This window comes from Salvelinus fontinalis, unplaced genomic scaffold (assembly GCF_029448725.1).
Source record: "Salvelinus fontinalis isolate EN_2023a unplaced genomic scaffold, ASM2944872v1 scaffold_0045, whole genome shotgun sequence".
In the NCBI taxonomy this organism is placed as follows: Eukaryota; Metazoa; Chordata; class Actinopteri; order Salmoniformes; family Salmonidae; genus Salvelinus; species Salvelinus fontinalis.
The window spans coordinates 398,130-425,198 of record NW_026600254.1 but is presented as its reverse complement, the minus strand read 5'-3'; the positions used below and the strand labels follow the sequence as shown (position 1 = coordinate 425,198).

General features: G+C 46.4%; 1 protein-coding gene across 3 annotated transcripts in view; it reads right to left on the bottom strand.

Annotated features, from left to right (window-relative positions):
• The window catches only part of manba (mannosidase, beta A, lysosomal), a 62,608-nt gene that overhangs the window by 13,539 nt on the left and 22,000 nt on the right, over positions 1–27,069 (bottom strand). For 2 of the 3 annotated variants that reach the window (XM_055911078.1, XM_055911079.1), the window contains exons 6-14: positions 18,314–18,483; positions 16,347–16,460; positions 14,742–14,893; positions 12,853–12,970; positions 12,672–12,758; positions 11,690–11,857; positions 5,851–6,069; positions 5,598–5,762; positions 2,506–2,650 (exon numbers count right to left, since the gene is read on the bottom strand). In XM_055911078.1, coding sequence (XP_055767053.1) covers positions 2,506–2,650; positions 5,598–5,762; positions 5,851–6,069; positions 11,690–11,857; positions 12,672–12,758; positions 12,853–12,970; positions 14,742–14,893; positions 16,347–16,460; positions 18,314–18,483 — 1,338 coding nt within the window. Of the gene's footprint in view, positions 1–2,073; positions 2,651–5,597; positions 5,763–5,850; positions 6,070–11,689; positions 11,858–12,671; positions 12,759–12,852; positions 12,971–14,741; positions 14,894–16,346; positions 16,461–18,313; positions 18,484–27,069 lie in introns of all 3 variants that reach the window. The other variant, XM_055911077.1, reaches the window with a different exon arrangement.

Here is a 27,069-nt window from a genome sequence, read left to right as displayed (position 1 = left end):
TGGTAGACTACAGGACTACCGCTGCTTGGTAGACTGCAACACTACCGCTGCTTGGTAGACTGCAACACCACCGCTGCTTGGTAGACTACAGGACCACCGCTGCTTGGTAGACTGCAGGGCCACCGCTGCTTGGTAGACTGCAGGACCACCGCTGCTTGGTAGACTGCAGGACCACCGCTGCTTGGTAGACTGCAGGACCACCGCTGCTTGGTAGACTGCAGGACCACCGCTGCTTGGTAGACTACAGGACCACCGCTGCTTGGTAGACTGCAGGGCCACCGCTGCTTGGTAGACTGCAGGACTACCGCTGCTTGGTAGACTGCAGGACTACCGCTGCTTGGTAGACTGCAACACTACCGCTGCTTGGTAGACTGCAACACTACCGCTGCTTGGTAGACTGCAGGACCACCGCTGCTTGGTAGACTGCAGGACCACCGCTGCTTGGTAGACTGCAGGACCACCGCTGCTTGGTAGACTGCAGGACTACCGCTGCTTGGTAGACTACAGGACTACCGCTGCTTGGTAGACTGCAGGACCACCGCTGCTTGGTAGACTACAGGACCACCGCTGCTTGGTAGACTGCTGGACCACCGCTGCTTGGTAGACTGCAGCATTGCAGGACATAATAATGGACACTTCATTCAAAAGGCAACATGGGACATAAGAAGAAGAAGAAGAAGAAGGGTGGTGGTGTATGTTTCATGATTAACTACTCATGGTGTGATTGTGACAACGTACAGGAACTCAAGTCCTTTTGTTCACCTGACCTAGAATACCTTCACAATCAAATGCCGACCGTATTACCTCACAAGAGAATTCTCTTCGGTTATAGTAACACCCGTGTATATTCCCCCTCAAGCCGATACCACGACGGCCCTCAAAGAACTACAATGGACTTTATGCAAACTGGAAACAACATATCCTAAGGCCGCATTTATTGTAGCTGGGGATTTTAATAAAGCAAATTTGAGGACAATGCTACCGAAGTTATATCAACACATTTTCTGTAGTACTCGCGCTTCAAAAACTCTTGACCATTACTCTCCCTTCCAGCATGGCTACAAGGCCCTCCCCCGCCCTCCCTTGGGCAAATCAGATCACGACTCCATTCTGCTCCTCTCTTCCTATAGGCAGAAACTCAAAACAGGAAGTACCTGTGCTAAGGTCTATTCAACGCTGGTCTGACCAATCAGAATCCATGCTTCAATATTGTTTCGATCACGCGGACTGGGATATGTTCCGGGTAGCCTCTGAGAATAACATTGACGTATACATGGACACGGTGACTGAGTTCATCAGGAAGTGTATCGGGGATGTTGTTCCCACTGTGATTATTAAATCCTACCCCATCCAGAAACCGTGGATAGATTGCAGAATTCGCGCAAAACTGAAAGTCGACAAACCAATTAGTCGACAAACCTCCACATTTAACCACGGCAAGGTGACTGGCAATATGGTTGAATACAAACAGTGTAGTTATGCTCTTCGTGAGGCAATCAAACAGGCAAACCGTCAGTACAGAGACAAAGTGGAGTCGCAATTCAACGGCTGAGACACGAGACGTATGTGGCAGGGTCTGCAGACAATCACGGACTACAAAAAGAAAACCGGCCACGTTGCGGACACCGACGTTTTGCTCCCGGACAAGCTAAACGCCTTCTTCGCACGCTTTGAGGAGAACACAGTGCCACTGACGCGGCCCGCTTCCAAGGATTGTGGGCTCTCATTCTCCATGGCCGATGTGAGAAAGACATTTAAGTGTGTTAACCCTCGCAAGGCCACTGGCCCAGGCGGCAATCCCTACCCGCGTCCTCCGAGCATGCGCAGACCAGCTAGTACGGACATATTCAATCTCTCCCATATTCAATCTCTCCCTCTCCCTTTAATAATGGAACACTAGTCACTTTAATAATGTTTACATACTGCTTTACTCATATGGTTATACTGTATAATGTGATGCTCGTCCTAATATTTATATAATTCTTAACTCTATTCTTTAACTTTTATATTTGTGTGTAACTTCAACGTGCAGATGTGTAAATGCCCTCCAGGACATCCTGTAACAGTACCTACCTATAGAGGACCAGGACATCCTGTAACAGTACCTACCTATAGAGGACCAGGACATCCTGTAACAGTACCTACCTATAGAGGACCAGGACATCCTGTAACAGTACCTACCTATAGAGGACCAGGACATCCTGTAACAGTACCTACCTATAGAGAACCAGGACATCCTGTAACAGTACCTACCTATAGAGGACCAGGACATCCTGTAACAGTACCTACCTATAGAGGACCAGGACATCCTGTAACAGTACCTACCTATAGAGGACCAGGACATCCTGTAACAGTACCTACCTATAGAGGACCAGGACATCCTGTAACAGTACCTACCTATAGAGGACCAGGACATCCTGTAACAGTACCTACCTATAGAGGACCAGGACATCCTGTAACAGTACCTACCTATAGAGGACCAGGACATCCTGTAACAGTACCTACCTATAGAGGACCAGGAAGGGCCCTGCCAGATATCATTGAGTTGCCAGTAGAGAGCTCCCATGGTGTGACCTTTGCCCTCGATGACCTCACTCTGGCTGCGGCGGTAGAACTCCGTCTGGACCTTAACACACTGGGCCTGCATGACCTAGAGGAAGACCACTCAGTCACATGACCTGGAGGAAGACCACTCAGTCACATGACCTGGAGGAAGACCACTCACAGTCACATGACCTGGAGGAAGACCACTCAGTCACATGACCGGGAGGAAGACCTCTCACAGTCACATGACCTGGAGGAAGACCACTCAGTCACATGACCTGGAGGAAGACCACTCACAGTCACATGACCTGGAGGAAGACCACTCAGTCACATGACCGGGAGGAAGACCTCTCACAGTCACATGACCTGGAGGAAGACCACTCACAGTCACATGACCTGGAGGAAGACCACTCAGTCACATGACCTGGAGGAAGACCACTCACAGTCACATGACCGGGAGGAAGACCACTCACAGTCACATGACCTGGAGGAAGACCACTCAGTCACATGACCTGGAGGAAGACCACTCAGTCACATGACCGGGAGGAAGACCTCTCACAGTCACATGACCTGGAGGAAGACCACACAGTCACATGACCTGGAGGAAGACCACTCAGTCACATGACCTGGAGGAAGACCACTCACAGTCACATGACCTGGAGGAAGACCACTCACAGTCACATGACCTGGAGGAAGACCACTCAGTCACATGACCGGGAGGAAGACCACTCAGTCACATGACCGGGAGGAAGACCACTCAGTCACATGACCGGGAGGAAGACCACTCAGTCACATGACCGGGAGGAAGACCTCTCACAGTCACATGACCTGGAGGAAGACCACTCACAGTCACATGACCGGGAGGAAGACCACTCAGTCACATGACCGGGAGGAAGACCACTCACAGTCACATGACCTGGAGGAAGACCACTCAGTCACATGACCTGGAGGAAGACCACTCACAGTCACATGACCGGGAGGAAGACCACTCAGTCACATGACCGGGAGGAAGACCACTCAGTCACATGCCCTGGAGGAAGACCACTCACAGTGAACCCTGAGACAGATGGCTGTAGACTACTGCGGAGTCGCTATGCGTGTGTCAAGGCAAAGTGAACACAAGCTCTGATCTCAGCAAAACACATGGCTGTGATGTAGTGTCTGGCATACCTGTGTGATGTAGTGTCTGGTGTACCTGTGTGACGTAGTGTCTGGTGTACTTGTGTGACGTAGTGTCTGGTGTACATGTGTGACGTAGTGTCTGGTGTACCTGTGTGATGTACAGTGTCTGGTGTACCTGTGTGACGTAGTGTCTGGTGTACCTGAGTGATGTAGTGGCTGTTGTACCTGTGTGATGTAGTATCTGGTGTACCTGTGTGACGTAGTGTCTGGTGTACCTGTGTGATGGAGTGTCTGGTGTACCTGTGTGATGTAGTGTCTGGTGTACCTGTGTGATGTAGTGTCTGGTGTACCTGTGTGATGTAGTGTCTGGTGTACCTGTGTGATGTAGTGTCTGGTGTACCTGTGTGATGTAGTGTCGGGTGTACCTGTGTGATGTAGTGTCGGGTGTACCTGTGTGATGTACAGTATCTGGTGTACCTGTGTGACGTAGTGTCTGGTGTACCTGTGTGATGTAGTGTCTGGTGTACCTGTGTGATGTAGTGTCTGGTGTACCTGTGTGATGTAGTGTCTGGTGTACCTGTGTGATGTAGTGTCTGGTGTACCTGTGTGACGTAGTGTCTGGTGTACATGTGTGACGTAGTGTCTGGTGTACCTGTGTGATGTATTGTCTGGTGTACCTGTGTGATGTAGTGTCTGGTGTACCTGTGTGATGTAGTGTCTGGTGTACCTGTGTGATGTAGTGTCTGGTGTACCTGTGTGATGTAGTGTCTGGTGTACCTGTGTGATGGAGTGTCTGGTGTACCTGTGTGATGTAGTGTCTGGTGTACCTGTGTGATGTAGTGTCTGGTGTACCTGTGTGATGTAGTATCTGGTGTACCTGTGTGACGTAGTGTCTGGTGTACCTGTGTGATGTAGTGTCTGGTGTACCTGTGTGATGTAGTGTATGGTGTACCTGTGTGATGTAGTGTCTGGTGTACCTGTGTGATGTAGTGTCTGGTGTACCTGTGTGATGTAGTGTCTGGTGTACCTGTGTGATGTAGTGGCCGGTGTACCTGTGTGATGTAGTGGCCGGTGTACCTGTGTGACGTAGTGTCTGGTGTATCTGTGTGATGTAGTGTCTGGTGTACCTGTGTGATGTAGTGTCTGGTGTACCTGTGTGATGTAGTGTCTGGTGTACCTGTGTGATGTAGTGTATGGTGTACCTGTGTGATGTAGTGTCTGGTGTACCTGTGTGATGTAGTGTCTGGTGTACCTGTGTGATGTAGTGTCTGGTGTACCTGTGTGATGTAGTGTCTGGTGTACCTGTGTGATGTAGTGGCCGGTGTACCTGTGTGACGTAGTGTCTGGTGTATCTGTGTGATGTAGTGTCTGGTGTACCTGTGTGATGTAGTGTCTGGTGTACCTGTGTGATGTAGTGTCGGGTGTACCTGTGTGATGTACAGTATCTGGTGTACCTGTGTGATGTAGTGTCTGGTGTACCTGTGTGATGTAGTGTCTGGTGTACCTGTGTGACGTAGTGTCTGGTGTACCTGTGTGACGTAGTGTCTGGTGTATCTGTGTGATGTAGTGTCTGGTGTACCTGTGTGATGTAGTGTCTGGTGTACCTGTGTGATGTAGTGTCTGGTGTACCTGTGTGATGTACAGTATCTGGTGTACCTGTGTGATGTAGTGGCCGGTGTACCTGTGTGATGTAGTGGCCGGTGTACCTGTGTGATGTAGTGGCCGGTGTACCTGTGTGATGTAGTGGCCGGTGTACCTGTGTGATGTAGTGTCTGGTGTACCTGTGTAACGTAGTGTCTGGTGTACCTGTGTGATGTAGTGGCCGGTGTACCTGTGTGATGTAGTATCTGGTGTACCTGTGTGATGTAGTGTCTGGTGTACCTGTGTAAAGTAGTGTCTGGTGTACCTGTGTGATGTAGTGGCCGGTGTACCTGTGTAATGTACAGTGTGTCCTTGTATCTCTTCAGTGGATCTGCCGAGGCTGGGAGCTGGTAGTGTAGTCCAGCCTGCTGCAGCATCTGCTGGTTGCCAGACTGGTGGTGCTGACGGTGAGACGAGAAGTTACTCCCATAGCTCCAGTCTTCAGACACAGACACCTGAGAGCCGAGAACATCACTCGGATGACCTGAAGGCAGTACAATACAGGAATGTACATGTAAGTCATCCCCAACCAGGGTACTGTACCTTCTGCAAGGTGGAGAAGGAGGGCCAGGACTGGAAGCCGTACTCGGAGGCGAAGCGTGTGCGTGGCAGGGCCGTCCAGTCCCAGCAGTCGTGGCTGTAGCTATAGTAGTGTGTGTCTCCATAGTGTACGTCGTAGGGGTCGTGGGCCACCCAGCCCTCCTGCTGAGACTCTGCTCCGTTAGTGGGACTGGAGACTAGGAACGGGCGGCTACCGTCCTCCTGAGGGGGAGATAGGAACCTGGTTAAAATCAGGCTAGGGTCGTCACGATACCAGTATGGCGATACTCTGAAGGAGCGTTTCCCAAACTAGGGGTCGTGAGAGAATCAGAACCGGGGTTACGTCTGTAACCTCCAGTAGCCTCTAGATGATATTCTGTTTCCATCTACAATGCCCACAAGCCACACAGAACTCATTAGAACAGAGTGGACAACACCACCAAGCAATAAACCACAAGGCACTAAATCAGACAATGTTGGTGAGCGCAGGGTTCAACCAGGCTAGGGAGAGATAGGGTTGGGTCTGGTTCTACCAGGCTAGGGAGAGATAGGGTTGGGCCTGGTTCTACCAGGCTAGGGAGAGATAGGGTTGGGTCTGGTTCAACCAGGCTAGGGAGAGATAGGGTTCAATCTGGTTCTACCAGGCTAGGGAGAGATAGGGTTGGGTCTGGTTCTACCAGGCTAGGGAGAGATAGGGTTCAATCTGGTTCTACCAGGCTAGAGAGAGATAGGGTTCAATCTGGTTCAACCAGGCTAGGGAGAGATAGGGTTCAATCTGGTTCTACCAGGCTAGGGAGAGATAGGGTTCAATCTGGTTCTACCAGGCTAGGGAGAGATAGAGTTCAATCTGGTTCAACCAGGCTAGGGAGAGATAGGGTTCAATCTGGTTCAACCAGGCTAGGGAGAGATAGGGTTCAATCTGGTTCAACCAGGCTAGGGAGAGATAGGGTTCAATCTGGTTCTACCAGGCTAGGGAGAGATAGGGTTCAATCTGGTTCTACCAGGCTAGGGAGAGATAGGGTTCAATCTGGTTCTACCAGGCTAGGGAGAGATAGGGTTCAATCTGGTTCTACCAGGCTATGGAGAGATAGGGTTCAATCTGGTTCTACCAGGCTAGGGAGAGATTGGGTTCAATCTGGTTCTACCAGGCTAGGTAGAGATAGGGTTCAATCTGGTTCTACCAGGCTAGGTAGAGATAGGGTTCAATCTGGTTCTACCAGGCTAGGGAGAGATAGGGTTGGGCCTGGTTCTACCAGGCTAGGGAGAGATAGGGTTCAATCTGGTTCTACCAGGCTAGGGAGAGATAGGGTTCAATCTGGTTCTACCAGGCTAGGGAGAGATAGGGTTCAATCTGGTTCTACCAGGCTAGGGAGAGATAGGGTTCAATCTGGTTCTACCAGGCTATGGAGAGATAGGGTTCAATCTGGTTCTACCAGGCTGGGGAGAGATCGGGTTCAATCTGGTTCTACCAGGCTGGGGAGAGATAGGGTTGGGCCTGGTTCTACCAGGTTAGGGAGAGATAGAGTTCAATCTGGTTCAACCAGGTTAGGGAGAGATAGGGTTGGGCCTGGTTCTACCAGGCTAGGGAGAGATAGGGTTCAATCTGGTTCTACCAGGCTAGAGAGAGATAGGGTTCAATCTGGTTCTACCAGGCTAGGGAGAGATAGGGTTCAATCTGGTTCTACCAGGCTAGGGAGAGATAGGGTTCAATCTGGTTCTACCAGGCTAGGGAGAGATAGGGTTCAATCTGGTTCTACCAGGCTAGGGAGAGATAGGGTTGGGCCTGGTTCTACCAGGCTAGGGAGAGATAGGGTTGGGCCTGGTTCTACCAGGCTAGGGAGAGATAGGGTTCAATCTGGTTCTACCAGGCTAGGGAGAGATAGGGTTGGGCCTGGTTCTACCAGGCTAGGGAGAGATAGGGTTCAATCTGGTTCAACCAGGCTAGGGAGAGATAGGGTTCAATCTGGTTCTACCAGGCTAGGGAGAGATAGGGTTGGGCCTGGTTCTACCAGGCTAGGGAGAGATAGGGTTCAATCTGGTTCTACCAGGCCAGGGAGAGATAGGGTTCAATCTGGTTCAACCAGGCTAGGGAGAGATAGGGTTCAATCTGGTTCTACCAGGCTAGGGAGAGATCGGGTTCAATCTGGTTCTACCAGGCTAGGTAGAGATAGGGTTCAATCTGGTTCTACCAGGCTAGGGAGAGATCGGGTTCAATCTCGTTCTACCAGGCTAGGGAGAGATAGGGTTCAATCTGGTTCTACCAGGCTAGGGAGAGATAGGGTTCAATCTGGTTCTACCAGGCTAGGGAGAGATAGGGTTCAATCTGGTTCTACCAGGCTAGGGAGAGATAGGGTTCAATCTGGTTCTACCAGGCCAGGGAGAGATAGGGTTCAATCTGGTTCAACCAGGCTAGGGAGAGATAGGGTTCAATCTGGTTCTACCAGGCTAGGGAGAGATCGGGTTCAATCTGGTTCTACCAGGCTAGGTAGAGATAGGGTTCAATCTGGTTCTACCAGGCTAGGGAGAGATCGGGTTCAATCTCGTTCTACCAGGCTAGGGAGAGATAGGGTTCAATCTGGTTCTACCAGGCTAGGGAGAGATAGGGTTCAATCTGGTTCTACCAGGCTAGGGAGAGATAGGGTTGGGCCTGGTTCTACCAGGCTAGGGAGAGATAGGGTTCAATCTGGTTCTACCAGGCCAGGGAGAGATAGGGTTCAATCTGGTTCAACCAGGCTAGGGAGAGATAGGGTTCAATCTGGTTCTACCAGGCTAGGGAGAGATCGGGTTCAATCTGGTTCTACCAGGCTAGGTAGAGATAGGGTTCAATCTGGTTCTACCAGGCTAGGGAGAGATCGGGTTCAATCTCGTTCTACCAGGCTAGGGAGAGATAGGGTTCAATCTGGTTCTACCAGGCTAGGGAGAGATAGGGTTCAATCTGGTTCTACCAGGCTAGGGAGAGATAGGGTTCAATCTGGTTCTACCAGGCTAGGGAGAGATAGGGTTCAATCTGGTTCTACCAGGCCAGGGAGAGATAGGGTTCAATCTGGTTCAACCAGGCTAGGGAGAGATAGGGTTCAATCTGGTTCTACCAGGCTAGGGAGAGATCGGGTTCAATCTGGTTCTACCAGGCTAGGTAGAGATAGGGTTCAATCTGGTTCTACCAGGCTAGGGAGAGATCGGGTTCAATCTCGTTCTACCAGGCTAGGGAGAGATAGGGTTCAATCTGGTTCTACCAGGCTAGGGAGAGATAGGGTTCAATCTGGTTCTACCAGGCTAGGGAGAGATAGGGTTCAATCTGGTTCTACCAGGCTAGGGAGAGATAGGGTTGGGCCTGGTTCTACCAGGCTAGGGAGAGATAGGGTTCAATCTGGTTCTACCAGGCTAGGGAGAGATAGGGTTCAATCTGGTTCTACCAGGCTAGGGAGAGATAGGGTTGGGCCTGGTTCTACCAGGCTAGGGAGAGATAGGGTTGGGCCTGGTTCTACCAGGCTAGGGAGAGATAGGGTTCAATCTGGTTCTACCAGGCTAGGGAGAGATAGGGTTGGGTCTGGTTCTACCAGGCTAGGGAGAGATAGGGTTGGGCCTGGTTCTACCAGGCTAGGGAGAGACAGGGTTCAGTCTGTAGGGAATAGGGCCCTGGTGAAAAGTAGTGCACTATATAGGGAATTGGGCCCTGGTGAAAAGTAGTGCACTATATAGGGAATAGGGCCCTGGTCTAAAGTAGTGCACTATATAGGGAATAGGGCCCTGGTGAAAAGTAGTGCACCATATAGGGAATAGGGCTCTGGTCTAAAGTAGTGCACTATATAGGGAATAGGGCTCTGGTCTAAAGTAGTGCACTATATAGGGAATAGGGCTCTGGTCTAAAGTAGTGCACTATATAGGGAATAGGACCCTGGTCTAAAGTAGTGCACTATATAGGGAATAGGGCTCTGGTCTATAGTAGTGCACTATATAGGGAATTGGGCTCTGGTCTAAAGTAGTGCACTATATAGGGAATAGGGCTCTGGTCTAAAGTAGTGCACTATATAGGGAACAGGGCTCTGGTCTAAAGTAGTGTACTATATAGGGAATAGGGCTCTGGTCTAAAGTAGTGCACTATATAGGGAATAGGGCTCTGGTCTAAAGTAGTGTACTATATAGGGAATAGGGCTCTGGTCTAAAGTAGTGCACCATATAGAGAATAGGGCTCTGGTCTAAAGTAGTGCACCATATAGGGAATAGGGCTCTGGTCTAAAGTAGTGCACCATAGTGCACTATAAAGTCATTCTGCTACCTAAGAATAGTAAAGCCCCCTTTACTGGCTCAAATAGCCGATCAATCAGCCTGTTACCAACCCTTAGCAAACTTGGTCAAATTGTGTTTGACCAGATACAATGCTATTTCACAGTAAACAAATTGACAACAGACTTTCAGCTTATAGGGAAGGACATTCAACAAGCACTTACACAAATGACTGATGATTGGCTGAGAGAAATTGATGATACAATTATTGTGGGGGCTGTCTTGTTAGACTTCAGTGCAGCTTTTAACATTATTGATCATAGTCTGCTGCTGGAAAAACTTATGTGTTATGGCTTTACACCCCCTGCTATAATGTGGATAAAGAGTTACCTGTCTAACAGAACACAGAGGGTGTTCTTTAATGGAAGCCTCTCCAATATAATCCAGGTAGAATCAGGCATTCCCCAGGGCAGCTGTCTAGGCCCCTTACTGATAGAATCAGGAATTCCCCAGGGCAGCTGTCTAGGCCCCTTACTTGTTTCAATCTTAACTAACGACATGCCATTGGCTTTGAGTAAATCCAGTGTGTCTATGTATGCGGATGACTCAACACTATACACGTCAGCTACTACAGCGACTGAAATGACCAACACTCAACAAAGAGATGCAGTTAGTTTCAGAATGGGTGGCAAGGAATAAATTAGTCCTAAATATTTCTAAAACTAAAAAGCATTGTATTTGGGACAAATCATTCACTAAACCCTGAACCTCAACTAAATCTTGTAATGAATAATGTGGAAATTGAACAAGTTGAGGTGACTAAGCTGCTTGGAGTTACCCTGGACTGTAAACTGTCATGGTCAAAACATATTGATACAACAGTAGCTAAGATGGGGAGAAGTCTGTACTGTATATACTGTATATACTGTATACTGTATATAAGGTTAGTATACTATATATACTGTATATAAGGTTAGTGTACTGTATATAAGGTTAGTATAGTGTATATACTGTATATTAGGTTAATGTACTGTATATAAGGTTAGTATACTATATATACTGTATATTAGGTTAATGTACTGTATATAAGGTTAGTATACTATATATACTGTGTATAAGGTTATTGTACTGTATATAAGGTTAGTATAGTGTATATACTGTATATTAGGTTAATGTACTGTATATAAGGTTAGTATACTATATATACTGTATATAAGGTTAGTGTACTGTATATAAGGTTAGTATACTATATATACTGTATATAAGGTTAGTGTACTGTATATAAGGTTAGTATACTATATATACTGTATATAAGGTTAGTGTACTGTATATAAGGTTAGTATAGTGTATATACTGTATATTAGGTTAATGTACTGTATATAAGGTTAGTATACTATATATACTGTATATAAGGTTAGTGTAGTGTTTATACGGTTAGTATACTGTATATGTCTACTGAAAGTTTGGGGAAAATAAGATGCAAATGAGAAGAAAAACCAACCAACCCTCAATTTAAACTTCTGTAGAACGCCCCACATAGGTAATAGGGTTTAGGGTGGCAGTAGACACAGATCAGGACTCAGATTTCTTAGTTCAATGTCTCAGATATGTCTCTCACCTTCTGAACAATGGCCCTGATGTTGTCCACATACAGAGTCACATAGTCTCTATGGTACCGGGGTTGCTGGGCAACAGGGATGCCGAACCAGTCAGTGGCCAGGGCTGCCTCATTCTCGTTGTTCCCACTCCACACGATGACCGAGGGGTGGGACTTTAAGCGCCTCACCTGATTGGGGGCGACGAAACAGGAAGGAACACGTGTTATCCCATGCTATAACCAGGAAATGAGTCATCCTAATCAATAGTAACATACATCAAGGCCTTGTCCAGGGGATGCTGCATCACCCTGCATCACGCTACAGAAACAGATTGTAGTGTTCTCTACGGGCCGTGGAGGCCTGGACAAAGCTACTAACATCAACCCTGTAGTGCGCTCTACGGGCCGTCGAGGCCTGGACAAAGCTACTAACGTCAACCCTGTAGTGTGCTCTACGGGCCGTCGAGGCCTGGACAAAGCTACTAACGTCAACCCTGTAGGTGTAGCTCTACGGGTCGTCGAGGCCTGGACAAAGCTACTAACATCAACCCTGTAGTGTGCTCTACGGGCCGTCGAGGCCTGGACAAAGCTACTAACGTCAACCCCGTAGTGTGCTCTACGGGTCGTCGAGGCCTGGACAAAGCTACTAACATCAACTCTGTAGTGTTCTCTACGGGCCGTCGAGGCCTGGACAAAGCTACTAACGTTAACCCTGTAGGTGTAGCTCTACGGGCCGTCGAGGCCTGGACAAAGCTACTAACATCAACTCTGTAGTGTTCTCTACGGGCCGTCGAGGCCTGGACAAAGCTACTAACATCAACCCTGTAGGTGTAGCTCTACGGGCCGTCGAGGCCTGGACAAAGCTACTAACATCAACCCTGTAGTGTGCTCTACGGGCCGTCGAGGCCTGGACAAAGCTACTAACATCAACCCTGTAGTGTGCTCTACGGGCCGTCGAGGCCTGGACAAAGCTACTAACATCAACCCTGTAGGTGTAGCTCACCTGTTGGACAACCTCCTCTCTAACCGTCTCTATGAAGTCAGGCTCAGTGGGGTACATGGCACAGGCAAACATGAAGTCCTGCCAGATCTAAGGACAGACAAGGGATTGGTCAAAAGTACAGCAATATAAAGGGGAAGTTTGTGACGAAGACAAGGAGAAAGAGTACTATTCAGTCAGTTACCATGATCCCCATCTCATCACAGAGCGAGTAGAACAGGTCCTGCTCATAGACTCCTCCCCCCCAGACCCTGAGAGCGTTCATGTTAGCGTCCACGGACGACTGCAGAAGCTTCCTCACACTGAAACGGAACAATGGATAGGCAATGACTGAACCAGACACTAACGACGAACTAGCGCCTGTTCTAATCTAGCAGGTTACAGTGAGGGTTGCTAAGGGGGTGGTTGCTAAGCTGACATATTGGTTTAAGATGCTTATAACATGGATCATTTAGCTAATTTGAGTTAGAATTTTAGGACTCCTTTAGGAATAAAATACAAATATTTAAAAAATATATATAAAGAATAGATTTTGGCCCCATAGAAAAGCATTGAATAACACATTCAGAGATGACAAAAAGAACAGTCAAAAAATGAACTGTAGGAAAACAGGTTTTGAAGTGTCTGAAATCTAGATAATTAAACAACTCAGGAATGATTTTTTAAACACATATTTAACCCCTTCTTTGGGTAGGCACAAAGCTACCTTCATACTTCCATTCATATGTATGGGCTACCTTCAGGCTAAGGTTTAATATCTAATGTTCCACAGTCGGGTCCCAAACGGTTCGGACGCTACAGACCTTTACATGACAACACTGATTTTCGGGATGTCTCCTGGTCTGACAAACACTGCTCTATCTCTGTCACCTTTCACCTCAGATGGGATGTCTCCTGGTCTGATAAACACCTCTCTATCTCTGTCACCTTTCACCTCAGATGGGATGTCTCCAGGTCTGACAAACACTGCTCTATCTCTGTCACCTTTCACCTCAGATGGGACGTCTCCTGGTCTGATAAACACCTCTCTAGCTCTGTCACCTTTCACCTCAGATGGGATGTCTCCTGGTCTGACCAACACTGCTCTAGCTCTGTCACCTTTCACCTCAGATGGGATGTCTACTGGTCTGATAAACACCTCTCTAGCTCTGTCACCTTTCACCTCAGATGGGATGTCTCCTGGTCTGATAAACACCTCTCTGTCACCTTTCACCTCAGATGGGATGTCTCCTGGTCTGATAAACACCTCTCTGTCACCTTTCACCTCAGATGGGATGTCTCCTGGTCTGGTAAACACCTCTCTGTCACCTTTCTCCTCAGATGGGATGTCTCCTGGTCTGACCAACACCTCTCTGTCACCTTTCACCTCAGATGGGATGTCTCCTGGTCTGACCAACACTGCTCTAGCTCTGTCACCTTTCACCTCAGATGGGATGTCTCCTGGTCTGATAAACACCTCTCTGTCACCTTTCACCTCAGATGGGATGTCTCCTGGTCTGATAAACACCTCTCTGTCACCTTTCACCTCAGATGGGATGTCTCCTGGTCTGATAAACACCTCTCTATCTCTGTCACCTTTCACCTCAGATGGGATGTCTCCTGGTCTGATTAACACCTCTCTAGCTCTGTCACCTTTCACCTCAAATGGGATGTCTCCTGGTCTGATAAACACCTCTCTGTCACCTTTCACCCCAGATGGGATGTCTCCTGGTCTGACCAACACTGCTCTATCTCTGTCTCCTTTCACCTCAGATGGGATGTCTCCTGGTCTGACCAACACCGCTCTAGCTCTGTCACCTTTCACCTCAGATGAGGAAGTGCAACACTGGCAGATGCGGTGGATTGAGACTCATCCAACGCAAAAACCCCCCAGATATCTCTTGTTTAAAGTGACAGATTTTGAAGGGGATTTGTTGTGTGAAGTAACTTAGACTGACGCACCGGTGTGTTAAATCAGAACACTAAAGTCTTGTTTGATAATGACATTGTCACGTTGCCGTTTCAAATATACAAAACACCATCTTAGAAGTATTTAATGAGTGAAAGGTTGATAGGCGTGTGTGTCTCTCTCACTCAGCAGGGCTGACCAGGTCCTGAAGGGCGTGAGCTGGGATCCAGTTTGACCCCTTCAGGAAGATGGGCTTCTTGTTGACCCGGAAGTAAAAACTCAGCCCAGGGGAACCAGCGATTGGCTCCTGGACCAGCTCTACTGTACGGAAATACACCTTGGGATTAACACAGAGAGAATGTTAAATACACCTGGAGACAGAGAGGATGTTAAATATAGTAACTCCTGGTGGAAGCAGAATATCAGCCTGGTTACACCAGACTGAATGCGAAGATCACAAGTGAAGATTTGAGCATTCTGTCTAGTGTAACCAGGTTAGCTAAATACTTTTACGTACATTCAATTAGATGCATTTATACTTTGAAAGAGAGGAGAGAGGACTGGAGACAGTGAGAAGACAGAGGACTGGAGACCGTGAGAACACAGAGGACTTTAGACAGTGAGAAGACAGAGGACTGGAGACAGTGAGAAGACAGAGGACTGGAGACCGTGAGAACACAGAGGACTGGAGACAGTGAGAAGACAGAGGACTGGAGACAGTGAGAAGACAGAGGACTGGAGACAGTGAGACGACAGAGGACTGGAGACCGTGAGACGACAGAGGACTGGAGACAATGAGAAGACAGAGGACTGAGGACAGAGGACTGGAGACCGTGAGAAGACAGAGGACTGGATACCGTGAGAAGACAGAGGACTGAGGACAGAGGACAGAGGACTGGAGACAGTGAGAAGACAGAGGACTGAGGACAGAGGACTGGAGACTGTGAGAAGACAGAGGACTGGATACCGTGAGAAGACAGAGGACTGGAGACAGTGAGAAGACAGAGGACTGAGGACAGAGGACTGAGGACAGAGGACTGGAGACCGTGAGAAGACAGAGGACTGGATACCGTGAGAAGACAGAGGACAGAGGACTGGAGACTGTGAGACGACAGAGGACTGGAGACTGTGAGACGACAGAGGACTGGAGACCGTGAGACGACAGAGGACTGGAGACAGTGAGACGACAGAGGACTGAGGACAGAGGACTGAGGACAGAGGACTGGAGACCGTGAGAAGACAGAGGACTGGATACCGTGAGAAGACAGAGGACTGGAGACAGTGAGAAGACAGAGGACTGAGGACAGAGGACTGGAGACTGTGAGAAGAAAGAGGACTGGATACCGTGAGACGACAGAGGACTGGAGACAGTGAGACGACAGAGGACTGGAGACAGTGAGACGACAGAGGACTGGAGACAGTGAGACGACAGAGGACTGAGGACAGAGGACTGGAGACCGTGAGAAGACAGAGGACTGGATACCGTGAGAAGACAGAGGACTGAGGACAGAGGACTGGAGACCGTGAGACGACAGAGGACTGGAGACCGTGAGACGACAGAGGACTGGAGACCGTGAGAAGACAGAGGACTGGAGACCGTGAGAAGACAGAGGACTGGAGACCGTGAGAAGACAGAGGACTGGAGACAGTGAGAAGAGAGAGGATAGGAGACAGTGAGAAGAGAGGGGACTGGAGACCGTGAGAAGAGAGGGGATAGGAGACAGTGAGAAGAGAGGGGATAGGAGACAGTGAGAAGAGAGGGGATAGGAGAGGAGATGTTGAGTTCTGACCTGTGCGTCTGTCCTGAGTACAGCTGTTCCCTCCAGCATGGTTCCTCTCACACTGAGATGATAGGAGTGCTGCTCACCATGACCACTGGGCCACCACAGCTTCACCTGGTTACTCTACAACACACACACACACACACACACACACACACACACACACACACACACACACACACACACACACACACACACACACACACACACACACACACACACACACACACACACACACACACACACACACACACACACACACAATTTACCTCAGCACGATGAGACATACTAAAACCCGGACATTCAGAGGTCTTTCCAGTAGAGATAAGATGTGTACCAAATGGTATCCTATTCCCTTTATAACCCTATGGGCCCTTCAACAGTAGGGCACTATACTGTAAAGGACTGGTCAACAGTAGGGCACTATACTGTAAATGACTCTGGTCAACAGTAGGGCACTATACTGTAAAGGACTGGTCAACAGTAGGGCACTATACTGTAAAGGACTCTGGTCAACAGTAGGGCACTATACTGTAAAGGACTCTGGTCAACAGTAGGGCACTATACTGTAAAGGACTCTGGTCAACAGTAGGGCACTATACTGTAAAGGACTCTGGTCAACAGTAGGGCACTATACTGTAAAGGACTGGTCAACAGTAGGGCACTATACTGTAAAGGACTCTGGTCAACAGTAGGGCACTATACTGTAAAGGACTGGTCAACAGTAGGGCACTATACTGTAAAGGACTCTGGTCAACAGTAGGGCACTATACTGTAAAGGACTGGTCAACAGTAGGGCACTATACTGTAAAGGACTCTGGTCAACAGTAGGGCACTATACTGTAAAGGACTCTGGTCAACAGTAGGGCACTATACTGTAAAGGACTGGTCAACAGTAGGGCACTATACTGTATAGGACTCTGGTCAACAGTAGGGCACTATACTGTATAGGACTCTGGTCAACAGTAGGGCACTATACTGTATAGGACTCTGGTCAACAGTAGGGCACTATACTGTAAAGGACTCTGGTCAACAGTAGGGCCCTATACTGTAAAGGACTCTGGTCAACAGTAGGGTACTATACTGTAAAGGACTCTGGTCAACAGTAGGGCACTATACTGTAAAGGACTCTGGTTAACAGTAGGGCACTATACTGTTTAGGACTCTGGTCAACAGTAGGGCACTATACTGTAAAGGACTGGTCAACAGTAGGGTACTATACTGTATAGGACTGGTCAACAGTAGGACACTATACTGTAAAGCACTCTGGTCAACAGTAGGGCACTATACTGTAAAGGACTCTGGTCAACAGTAGGGCACTATACTGTAAAGGACTCTGGTCAACAGTAGGGCACTATACTGTATAGGACTCTGGTCAACAGTAGGGCACTATACTGTAAAGGACTCTGGTCAACAGTAGGGCACTATACTGTAAAGGACTCTGGTCAACAGTAGGGCACTATACTGTATAGGACTCTGGTCAACAGTAGGGCACTATACTGTAAAGGACTCTGGTCAACAGTAGGGCACTATACTGTAAAGGACTCTGGTCAACAGTAGGGCACTATACTGTAAAGGACTCTGGTCAACAGTAGGGCACTATACTGTAAAGGACTCTGGTTAACAGTAGGGCACTATACTGTATAGGACTCTGGTCAACAGTAGGGCACTATACTGTAAAGGACTCTGGTTAACAGTAGGGCACTATACTGTAAAGGACTCTGGTCAACAGTAGGGCACTATACTGTATAGGACTCTGGTCAACAGTAGGGCACTATACTGTAAAGGACTCTGGTCAACAGTAGGGCACTATACTGTATAGGACTCTGGTCAACAGTAGGGCACTATACTGTAAAGGACTCTGGTCAACAGTAGGGCACTATACTGTAAAGGACTCTGGTCAACAGTAGGGCACTATACAGGGAATAGGGTTCCAGAACCATAAGTCACCTTCCCACCCAGCAGCCCATACTAACTGTGTTGACATGGAGGAGCAAGGTGTTCTTGCTCTGCCCAGATGGAAACACCACCGTGAAGGTCTGTTCTGAAGACAGCTCCATCAGAGAGAGGTTGACCTGGACTTTAGTCTCCTCCACAACATCAACCAACACGTCTACCTTCACCACCCACTGAGACAGAGAGGAGTCTGGGAGACAGGAAGAGGAGAGGGCAGTGAATCCCAGACCACCATCCCAAACCATCCCCTTGCCCCTACCAACTCGCACGGAGGGCCCTCTGTTGTCACGTGTTGCTGATGAAACTCAGGAGGGTGACTTCCAGAGGGGTGAGGGGATAAATCACCTCCTGACTTTAATGATTCATGTACCGTTTATATAATGAAACCAGCATGAAATCCAACTGAGACAATTCTCCCAGTCGTCTCACAATAAATATACCTCAGTAACAGAAAAACAGTTAATTAGGAAAGTATTTAATATGTTACATATGTCATGGCTCTAATTAGGCACGCGGTGCATTATGGGATACTACTTCACTCTCAAGCCAGCAGCGTGAGCAGACTCGGTCAAAGTGGCTATCGAAGAGTCTATTACACCCTCCATCATTTTAATTCCCTCAGCTTCGGAACACTTGTGCATACGGCGGAGGCATGCCTGAACGCACAAATGGAGGCTAGAGGAGCAAGGGGATGATTTGGGATTCAGCCTGGGAGAGTTCACAGAGTAGCTGTATAGATAACAAGTTCAGAATAGTTAGATGCACATGCAGAGACAGAGAGACACGAAGAGAGATGGAGACATACTATAGACTGGTACAGTAGAGAGACAGAGACATACTATAGACTGGTACAGTAGAGAGACGAGACATACTATAGACTGGTACAGTAGAGAGATGGAGACATACTATAGACTGGTACAGTAGAGAGACGGAGACATACTATAGACTGGTACAGTAGAGAGACAGAGACATACTATAGACTGGTACAGTAGAGACATACTATAGACTGGTACAGTAGAGAGACGGAGACATACTATAGACTGGTACAGTAGAGAGACAGAGACATACTATAGACTGGTACAGTAGAGAGACAGAGACATACTATAGACTGGTACAGTAGAGAGACAGAGACATACTATAGACTGGTACAGTAGAGAGATGGAGACATACTATAGACTGGTACAGTAGAGAGACAGAGACATACTATAGACTGGTACAGTAGAGAGACAGAGACATACTATAGACTGGTACAGTAGAGAGACAGAGACATACTATAGACTGGTACAGTAGAGAGATGGAGACATACTATAGACTGGTACAGTAGAGAGACAGAGACATACTATAGACTGGTACAGTAGAGACATACTATAGACTGGTACAGTAGAGACATACTATAGACTGGTACAGTAGAGAGACAGAGACATACTATAGACTGGTACAGTAGAGAGACAGAGACATACTATAGACTGGTACAGTAGAGAGATGGAGACATACTATAGACTGGTACAGTAGAGAGATGGAGACATACTATAGACTGGTACAGTAGAGAGACAGAGACATACTATAGACTGGTACAGTAGAGAGACGGAGACATACTATAGACTGGTACAGTAGAGAGACGGAGACATACTATAGACTGGTACAGTAGAGACATACTATAGACTGGTACAGTAGAGAGACAGAGACAGAGACATACTATAGACTGGTACAGTAGAGAGACGGAGACATACTATAGACTGGTACAGTAGAGACATACTATAGACTGGTACAGTAGAGAGACAGAGACAGAGACATACTATAGACTGGTACAGTAGAGAGACAGAGACAGAGACATACTATAGACTGGTACAGTAGAGAGACGGAGACATACTATAGACTGGTACAGTAGAGAGATGGACACATACTATAGACTGGTACAGTAGAGAGACGGAGACATACTATAGACTGGTACAGTAGAGAGACGAGACATACTATAGACTGGTACAGTAGAGAGACAGAGACATACTATAGACTGGTACAGTAGAGACATACTATAGACTGGTACAGTAGAGACATACTATAGACTGGTACAGTAGAGACAGAGACATACTATAGACTGGTACAGTAGAGAGACAGAGACATACTATAGACTGGTACAGTAGAGAGACGGAGACATACTATAGACTGGTACAGTAGAGAGACGGAGACATACTATAGACTGGTACAGTAGAGAGACAGAGACATACTATAGACTGGGACAGTAGAGAGACGGAGACATACTATAGACTGGTACAGTAGAGAGACGGAGACATACTATAGACTGGTACAGTAGAGAGGCGGAGACATACTATAGACTGGTACAGTAGAGACATACTATAGACTGGTACAGTAGAGACATACTATAGACTGGTACAGTAGAGACAGAGACATACTATAGACTGGTACAGTAGAGACATACTATAGACTGGTACAGTAGAGACATACTATAGACTGGTACAGTAGAGAGATGGAGACATACTATAGACTGGTACAGTAGAGAGAAGGAGACATACTATAGACTGGTACAGTAGAGACATACTATAGACTGGTACAGTAGAGAGACGGAGACATACTATAGACTGGTACAGTAGAGAGACAGAGACATACTATAGACTGGTACAGTAGAGAGACAGAGACATACTATAGACTGGTACAGTAGAGAGACGGAGACATACTATAGACTGGTACAGTAGAGAGACGGAGACATACTATAGACTGGTACAGTAGAGACATACTATAGACTGGTACAGTAGAGACATACTATAGACTGGTACAGTAGAGACATACTATAGACTGGTACAGTAGAGACATACTATAGACTGGTACAGTAGAGACATACTATAGACTGGTACAGTAGAGAGACAGAGACATACTATAGACTGGTACAGTAGAGAGATGGAGACATACTATAGACTGGTACAGTAGAGAGATGGAGACATACTATAGACTGGTACAGTAGAGAGACGGAGACATACTATAGACTGGTACAGTAGAGAGACAGAGACATACTATAGACTGGTACAGTAGAGAGACGGAGACATACTATAGACTGGTACAGTAGAGAGACAGAGACATACTATAGACTGGTACAGTAGAGACATACTATAGACTGGTACAGTAGAGACAGAGACATACTATAGACTGGTACAGTAGAGACATACTATAGACTGGTACAGTAGAGAGACAGAGACATACTATAGACTGGTACAGTAGAGAGACAGAGACATACTATAGACTGGTACAGTAGAGAGACAGAGACATACTATAGACTGGTACAGTAGAGAGACGGAGACATACTATAGACTGGTACAGTAGAGAGACGGAGACATACTATAGACTGGTACAGTAGAGAGACAGAGACATACTATAGACTGGTACAGTAGAGAGACAGAGACATACTATAGACTGGTACAGTAGAGAGACAGAGACATACTATAGACTGGTACAGTAGAGACATACTATAGACTGGTACAGTAGAGAAACGGAGACATACTATAGACTGGTACAGTAGAGAGACAGAGACATACTATAGACTGGTACAGTAGAGAGACGGAGACATACTATAGACTGGTACAGTAGAGAGACGGAGACATACTATAGACTGGTACAGTAGAGACATACTATAGACTGGTACAGTAGAGAGACAGAGACAGAGACATACTATAGACTGGTACAGTAGAGAGACGGAGACATACTATAGACTGGTACAGTAGAGACATACTATAGACTGGTACAGTAGAGAGACAGAGACAGAGACATACTATAGACTGGTACAGTAGAGAGACAGAGACAGAGACATACTATAGACTGGTACAGTAGAGAGACGGAGACATACTATAGACTGGTACAGTAGAGAGACGGAGACATACTATAGACTGGTACAGTAGAGAGATGGAGACATACTATAGACTGGTACAGTAGAGAGACAGAGACATACTATAGACTGGTACAGTAGAGAGACGGAGACATACTATAGACTGGTACAGTAGAGAGACAGAGACATACTATAGACTGGTACAGTAGAGAGACGAGACATACTATAGACTGGTACAGTAGAGAGATGGAGACATACTATAGACTGGTACAGTAGAGAGACGGAGACATACTATAGACTGGTACAGTAGAGAGACAGAGACATACTATAGACTGGTACAGTAGAGACATACTATAGACTGGTACAGTAGAGACATACTATAGACTGGTACAGTAGAGAGATGGAGACATACTATAGACTGGTACAGTAGAGAGACGGAGACATACTATAGACTGGTACAGTAGAGACATACTATAGACTGGTACAGTAGAGAGACAGAGACAGAGACATACTATAGACTGGTACAGTAGAGAGACGGAGACATACTATAGACTGGTACAGTAGAGACATACTATAGACTGGTACAGTAGAGAGACAGAGACAGAGACATACTATAGACTGGTACAGTAGAGAGACAGAGACAGAGACATACTATAGACTGGTACAGTAGAGAGACGGAGACATACTATAGACTGGTACAGTAGAGAGATGGACACATACTATAGACTGGTACAGTAGAGAGACGGAGACATACTATAGACTGGTACAGTAGAGAGACGAGACATACTATAGACTGGTACAGTAGAGAGACAGAGACATACTATAGACTGGTACAGTAGAGACATACTATAGACTGGTACAGTAGAGACATACTATAGACTGGTACAGTAGAGACAGAGACATACTATAGACTGGTACAGTAGAGAGACAGAGACATACTATAGACTGGTACAGTAGAGAGACGGAGACATACTATAGACTGGTACAGTAGAGAGACGGAGACATACTATAGACTGGTACAGTAGAGAGACAGAGACATACTATAGACTGGTACAGTAGAGAGACGGAGACATACTATAGACTGGTACAGTAGAGAGACGGAGACATACTATAGACTGGTACAGTAGAGAGGCGGAGACATACTATAGACTGGTACAGTAGAGACATACTATAGACTGGTACAGTAGAGACATACTATAGACTGGTACAGTAGAGACAGAGACATACTATAGACTGGTACAGTAGAGACATACTATAGACTGGTACAGTAGAGACATACTATAGACTGGTACAGTAGAGAGATGGAGACATACTATAGACTGGTACAGTAGAGAGAAGGAGACATACTATAGACTGGTACAGTAGAGACATACTATAGACTGGTACAGTAGAGAGACGGAGACATACTATAGACTGGTACAGTAGAGAGACAGAGACATACTATAGACTGGTACAGTAGAGAGACAGAGACATACTATAGACTGGTACAGTAGAGAGACGGAGACATACTATAGACTGGTACAGTAGAGAGACGGAGACATACTATAGACTGGTACAGTAGAGACATACTATAGACTGGTACAGTAGAGACATACTATAGACTGGTACAGTAGAGACATACTATAGACTGGTACAGTAGAGACATACTATAGACTGGTACAGTAGAGACATACTATAGACTGGTACAGTAGAGAGACAGAGACATACTATAGACTGGTACAGTAGAGAGATGGAGACATACTATAGACTGGTACAGTAGAGAGATGGAGACATACTATAGACTGGTACAGTAGAGAGACGGAGACATACTATAGACTGGTACAGTAGAGAGACAGAGACATACTATAGACTGGTACAGTAGAGAGACGGAGACATACTATAGACTGGTACAGTAGAGAGACAGAGACATACTATAGACTGGTACAGTAGAGACATACTATAGACTGGTACAGTAGAGACAGAGACATACTATAGACTGGTACAGTAGAGACATACTATAGACTGGTACAGTAGAGAGACAGAGACATACTATAGACTGGTACAGTAGAGAGACAGAGACATACTATAGACTGGTACAGTAGAGAGACAGAGACATACTATAGACTGGTACAGTAGAGAGACGGAGACATACTATAGACTGGTACAGTAGAGAGACGGAGACATACTATAGACTGGTACAGTAGAGAGACAGAGACATACTATAGACTGGTACAGTAGAGAGACAGAGACATACTATAGACTGGTACAGTAGAGAGACAGAGACATACTATAGACTGGTACAGTAGAGACATACTATAGACTGGTACAGTAGAGAAACGGAGACATACTATAGACTGGTACAGTAGAGAGACAGAGACATACTATAGACTGGTACAGTAGAGAGACGGAGACATACTATAGACTGGTACAGTAGAGAGACGGAGACATACTATAGACTGGTACAGTAGAGACATACTATAGACTGGTACAGTAGAGAGACAGAGACAGAGACATACTATAGACTGGTACAGTAGAGAGACGGAGACATACTATAGACTGGTACAGTAGAGACATACTATAGACTGGTACAGTAGAGAGACAGAGACAGAGACATACTATAGACTGGTACAGTAGAGAGACAGAGACAGAGACATACTATAGACTGGTACAGTAGAGAGACGGAGACATACTATAGACTGGTACAGTAGAGAGACGGAGACATACTATAGACTGGTACAGTAGAGAGATGGAGACATACTATAGACTGGTACAGTAGAGAGACAGAGACATACTATAGACTGGTACAGTAGAGAGACGGAGACATACTATAGACTGGTACAGTAGAGAGACAGAGACATACTATAGACTGGTACAGTAGAGAGACGAGACATACTATAGACTGGTACAGTAGAGAGATGGAGACATACTATAGACTGGTACAGTAGAGAGACGGAGACATACTATAGACTGGTACAGTAGAGAGACAGAGACATACTATAGACTGGTACAGTAGAGACATACTATAGACTGGTACAGTAGAGACATACTATAGACTGGTACAGTAGAGAGATGGAGACATACTATAGACTGGTACAGTAGAGAGACAGAGACATACTATAGACTGGTACAGTAGAGAGACGGAGACATACTATAGACTGGTACAGTAAAGAGACGGAGACATACTATAGACTGGTACAGTAGAGAGACAGAGACATACTATAGACTGGTACAGTAGAGAGACGGAGACATACTATAGACTGGTACAGTAGAGAGGCGGAGACATACTATAGACTGGTACAGTAGAGAGGCGGAGACATACTATAGACTGGTACAGTAGAGACATACTATAGACTGGTACAGTAGAGACATACTATAGACTGGTACAGTAGAGAGACAGAGACATACTATAGACTGGTACAGTAGAGACATACTATAGACTGGTACAGTAGAGACATACTATAGACTGGTACAGTAGAGAGATGGAGACATACTATAGACTGGTACAGTAGAGAGAAGGAGACATACTATAGACTGGTACAGTAGAGACATACTATAGACTGGTACAGTAGAGAGACGGAGACATACTATAGACTGGTACAGTAGAGAGACAGAGACATACTATAGACTGGTACAGTAGAGAGACAGAGACATACTATAGACTGGTACAGTAGAGAGACGGAGACATACTATAGACTGGTACAGTAGAGAGACGGAGACATACTATAGACTGGTACAGTAGAGAGACGGAGACATACTATAGACTGGTACAGTAGAGACATACTATAGACTGGTACAGTAGAGACATACTATAGACTGGTACAGTAGAGACATACTATAGACTGGTACAGTAGAGAGACAGAGACATACTATAGACTGGTACAGTAGAGAGATGGAGACATACTATAGACTGGTACAGTAGAGAGATGGAGACATACTATAGACTGGTACAGTAGAGAGACGGAGACATACTATAGACTGGTACAGTAGAGAGACAGAGACATACTATAGACTGGTACAGTAGAGAGACGGAGACATACTATAGACTGGTACAGTAGAGAGACAGAGACATACTATAGACTGGTACAGTAGAGACATACTATAGACTGGTACAGTAGAGACAGAGACATACTATAGACTGGTACAGTAGAGACATACTATAGACTGGTACAGTAGAGAGACAGAGACATACTATAGACTGGTACAGTAGAGAGACAGAGACATACTATAGACTGGTACAGTAGAGAGACGGAGACATACTATAGACTGGTACAGTAGAGACATACTATAGACTGGTACAGTAGAGACATACTATAGACTGGTACAGTAGAGAGACGGAGACATACTATAGACTGGTACAGTAGAGAGATGGAGACATACTATAGACTGGTACAGTAGAGAGATGGAGACATACTATAGACTGGTACAGTAGAGAGACGGAGACATACTATAGACTGGTACAGTAGAGAGACAGAGACATACTATAGACTGGTACAGTAGAGAGACGGAGACATACTATAGACTGGTACAGTAGAGAGACAGAGACATACTATAGACTGGTACAGTAGAGACATACTATAGACTGGTACAGTAGAGACAGAGACATACTATAGACTGGTACAGTAGAGACATACTATAGACTGGTACAGTAGAGAGACAGAGACATACTATAGACTGGTACAGTAGAGAGACAGAGACATACTATAGACTGGTACAGTAGAGAGACAGAGACATACTATAGACTGGTACAGTAGAGAGACGGAGACATACTATAGACTGGTACAGTAGAGAGACGGAGACATACTATAGACTGGTACAGTAGAGAGACAGAGACATACTATAGACTGGTACAGTAGAGAGACAGAGACATACTATAGACTGGTACAGTAGAGAGACAGAGACATACTATAGACTGGTACAGTAGAGACATACTATAGACTGGTACAGTAGAGAAACGGAGACATACTA